The 4,697-nt window shown below is 38.5% G+C and overlaps 1 protein-coding gene across 1 annotated transcript in view; it reads left to right on the top strand.

Annotated features, from left to right (window-relative positions):
- The window catches only part of LOC104541361 (monofunctional C1-tetrahydrofolate synthase, mitochondrial-like), a gene marked incomplete at its 5' end in the record, with an annotated part of 62,666 nt that overhangs the window by 15,089 nt on the left and 42,880 nt on the right, over positions 1 to 4,697 (top strand). Inside the window, 2 exons of the mRNA XM_010185407.1 lie at positions 2,516 to 2,623; positions 4,096 to 4,248. Coding sequence (XP_010183709.1) covers positions 2,516 to 2,623; positions 4,096 to 4,248 — 261 coding nt within the window. The remainder of the gene's footprint in view (positions 1 to 2,515; positions 2,624 to 4,095; positions 4,249 to 4,697) is intronic.

Raw genomic sequence — 4,697 nt, forward strand, 5'->3', positions numbered from 1 at the left:
TTTCAGGAGGGAAGGGAGTGTTGCACATGCATGGGCTATGTTAATGTGTGTAAAGCATCTGTGCCTCCCTGCTGGTTTCTGTCTGAATTGGGCACAGCCAGGATTCATCTACCTGTGTTGTGAGGATAAATAGGCTCTAACTCTCCTCTGACACCATGCACATTGCCTCAGCCATTTGTATGCACACACCTTGCAAAACCTTGTGATGGTCTCGGAAAACCACTTTTGTTTGCCATTCACACTTCCGCAACTGCTTCCCCATTGGTGATTCTTCTGAGGTTAGATTTGCAAAATCTGAGGTGTGAGTACTGGCCTGAAAAAGTGTCTGAAATTCTCGTTAAAAAAAAAAAAACAAATATAAATCTGTAGGGATACAGTTTGACTGTCCAGCTCAGACTCAGTGGTGCAAGATATTGTGCACATCCTGGGAGGAGCAAAATGCCGCCGCTGTCATTAAAGCAGTCTGCTCTGATGTTAGACAGAGCCCTGCTGGGTTTCGTTTGGAAACTACAGCTATGGTTGCTGGAAGGGGGCTGACAATGTGGTAATTATGCTGCTGTCAAATTAATTTGAAATACTTTGTCACAAATACAAGTTGAATCTAAACGAACATCTCCATCTCAATGAATTTTCTGAGGTTTAAGCAGAAAGCTCTTAGTTTTGATGTTGGCCTACTGACAACAGGGCGTGGAATTCCTTTTGCCTTTGCTTTTGCTGTTGCTGTTAGTCCTTGGCTGCAAGCAAACAACACCCAAAAGGCAAGTTAACAGACATGTTTTGCATACCTTCCACTGTGTTGAAAACTGCCATGAGTATGAACGTATTTCCTAATCAGCCTGAAAGAAGTTTCATCTCATTACAGCTATCCATGTCACTAAGTATTCCATTCAGCTTAATGCTTCCAGGAGTTATATCCAGGATATTTGCAGTATGTTATATACAATCCTCATTAGATTTTTTTTGCACTGCTTGAATTCCTGTAAAAAGCCTGAAGTCATGAATGTGACATCATTCCACCCAATTAAGGTGCAATAATCATATAGTCAGCATGTTCAGAAAGTGTCTTGTGGAACAACTTTAAACCTCACTTTGAAATTTCATATCCGAGAGGGGGATTTTATTTGAGCCTTAGTAGCTTTTAACTGCCTTACATTTAAGCTACTTGAAGGTCTGTCAAGCTTCTTTTCTTGTGATGTCTCTGTTAGTGGAGTTCTTTATTAATTTAAAGGCAGACTACCATAAACTTCAATTTTTCTAAAATTCAATCATAAATACAAAAAAGGTCAGTCTGACACAAACCCTTCAACAGATGAATCTTTGCAAGAAAACCATTACTTCTAGACAGACATTGCAAAAATGTGATAAACTGTGGAACTTCCTAAAAATGCACCGGATAATCGAGTTTGTTACTGACAAACCAATTTCTTGTCTTTGTTGGAATAAAGCAAAATACTTCTATTTTGTTTTCTGGTGCTTTTTGTATTGCTTGAGATTACCAAGTATTCTTCCCCAAGTGGTATCTCTTTAGGTTTTGTTCAACACTTGTTCCACGTGTGTTGTTAATTAAATATGGTGAAGTACAAATTACTGGTGGAATGTTCCCTGGAGTTTTGCACACATCCCTGGCCATCTGTGGTCAGCACTGAAGTAGCTAAACTTGGTGGTATGATCCTTCCTCTATCATCCTGTTCCTATTGAAAGAAGTTGAAGAGATTGGCTTGTTTGAAATAGGCTATAGGGGTCACAAGTGCTGTCCTCAAGGTCATTCAAAACAAAAGGAGAGAGAAAGAGGAAAGAGTTGTTTAAATAAACAGAAATGATTGCCCAAAAATTAAATGCCTGATCTGACCACAAAAAACCGTCAGCTGAAAATCCGTGAAAGGACTTCTAACAGCCTGAATGTGAGAGTCAGCGTCTGCCTTCAAATAGAAGCCATAAAGGCAGAACACGCGTTCAATTTGAGGTGGATAAAATGATGTGGATACTTGTGGAGACTGGGGTTGAACTTAGTGTCTTCTGATTTCGAAGTGTATGCTAGAATGCTTTCTAGAATGCTGCTTTTTTTCTTTTTTTTTTAGGTGTCCAAAGTGCTTTACAATGTCAGTGCTACAATTCAAAATACGTATGTTAGGAAGGATAGGAGGTGAGAATAAAAAAAAAATATCAGAGGAGCATTGATGGGTCAGGAATTTTCTGCTAGAAGTCCTTTCTTATCAGAGGAACCTTCCCTGACTACCTGCTACCATGCCTTGTCCACTCATTTTGTAGGTTATCTGTATTCTGAAATTGACTTTATTTTTCTAGTGACTCCTGTTAACCCAGTGGAGCTTGTTTCCTTGTATCTGCAATGTATGTTAGCTCTTGATTCTTAAAACTATGTGGTAGTAATATTCTTCCCTCACTTTAGGCAACAGGGATGATTCTAGATAGGAGATTCTGATTTCTCACTCAGCAAACAAGATCCTAGTTTCTCTCAGCTAATGTTCATCCTTCTATTGTTTCCTTGTCTCTGCAGCTTCCTATTGTTGAAAAAATAAGGATCATTGCTCAGAAGGTGTATGGAGCTCAGGATATAGAATTCTCTCCCGCTGCACAGTCACAAATTGATTGTTACACCCGGCAGGTAAGAACACCAGTGCATTACGCAGTCAGGTACCTGCTGGATGAGAGGCTTACAAAACCTCAGTGTGTAAAAAGTTCTCAGATTGGAGTGTTTAGTCAGGCTTTGCTAAAAGGCGTGAGCTTACCCATGGTGCTAAACTGTGGAGGTTGGTATGGATTAGTTTAGATTAGATTAGATTAGATAGATCAGAATGGTTTTAACCTTGAAAGCTATCTTCTGTAAGATATGTATGATGTTTGAAATCAGTCTGAGGTTGTTCCTGAAACTGTACTTTTCTATGTGGAGTCATAATTTTGGGTTACTGCTGCACATCTGCAAAAGTAGCAGCTAGTGAATGTGCCAGATTTTAGCATATTAATATTCATTTTTACCTGCAAAAAATGAGTTTGCAAACACAAAAAAGACCTGTGCACAGCTATGCACATTAATAGCAAAGCTCCCAATACTTTTAAAATCTTCTGTTTTGTCAGAAAACAGAAACTATGAACATGACATAGAAAAATTCCTGAGTATACTCCAGCAGCCTGGTCAGACAGGCAGAAGTATATCCATCTTCTCTATAATGCAAATCTCCTGATAATTAATTTTATTTTCTAGATGGAAAATAAGCTTACTTAGTGTACTTGAAGCAAAATAATCCATGTCTTTATCTTTTCCTGCTGTGATTCTCTAGTCTATTTTCTAGTCTAAACGTTGATAGTATTAGGAAATACTAGGAAATATTCTCACAATGTCATTAAAGGATTGTTGTCATCACTGGGCTGTGAAGGCAGGTCCCTGAAGTGCCTCCTCTCTTCTCTTCATGGCCTTGTGAATTGCATCCCTTTTTGTCGAGGAATTGAACAGAAAAGTGGAACGTGCCTGACTGAAGGTTAATCAATAACCTGGGAGACAAATAGTGTGGGGGGAGCTGCTGAGGGCCTCTCCCTGATTTTCTCCCACTTTTCTAGTAACTACTGCATTGTTACTTAAAAACAAAACAAAGCATCATGAACCATTTGTGTTTACCTCCAAGAAGGCATTAGTACTCTTAAAGAGTTTTGAATCATAAATCCTTATCTCAAGTAGGTATCTATCTAGGTCATTAGAGCCAAGAGGGAAGTGCTGTACTGGAGTTTTATTGAGTTTGTGTCAGTTTCTTGTTCAGTGGGGAATCTGTTGTACACCCTTTCTGAAAATAGTACACTCTAGCTGTTGTATAGGCAACTTTTGCACCTAACGCTAGACTGAGAACCCACTCTAGAACCTGGAAATCACTACAACCAAGTCTCTGGAGATACAGGCCTGAGGGGAGAGAGAATAGCATGTAAAATACACTATTCTGTCATTTTCTGAAATATTAGCTGTTAAGAAACTGAGAGTAACTATTGATGTATGGATTTTAGTATTTCTAGAAGCTACTGATAAAAAAGTGAAAATATATTCCATCTTAACTGTAATCTTAAAAACATTTTTGTTTTATTTTCTGTTAGGGATTTGGAAATCTTCCCGTTTGTATGGCAAAAACTCACCTATCCCTCTCCCATCAGCCTGAGAGGAAGGGCGTTCCTACTGGTTTCATTCTGCCAATTAGTGATGTGAGAGCTAGTATTGGAGCTGGATTCATCTACCCTTTGGTAGGAACGGTGAGTGCAGAGTATTCAACTCAATAACTCCCTTTCCTTTGACCCACTTTGGTGGGGAAGTTCATTTCCTGTTTTCCTCTAAAAATAATGTGGAGAACCAGGTGAGTTCTGAGTTTTTATAATAATTTTATCCTCATCCTTTTTGTAGCTCTATGTTGATAGGAAAAGATAATTAGGAAAATGTAATACTATATAAGAGCTTTGACGACAGCGTCTGAGACTCTTGCTACTTACTCTGTTTCTGATGTTTTTCAGTTATCCTAGGATACTTAGGCACCCTAATGCTGCAGAAAAAATGAATGTACCTGTCCATTGCCTTTCCTTACTCAAATTGCAGTCTGTAAATAACTGCAGTTACATGATTCTGTTCTAAATGTTAAATCTTAAATCTGTCTTTAGAAAGCATTCTGTAATGTATTTAGATTAAAGGAATTGTGTTAGGAAAGAGT

The sequence above is a fragment of the Mesitornis unicolor genome, unplaced genomic scaffold (assembly GCF_000695765.1).
Source record: "Mesitornis unicolor isolate BGI_N332 unplaced genomic scaffold, ASM69576v1 scaffold4445, whole genome shotgun sequence".
Taxonomy (NCBI): domain Eukaryota; kingdom Metazoa; phylum Chordata; class Aves; order Mesitornithiformes; family Mesitornithidae; genus Mesitornis; species Mesitornis unicolor.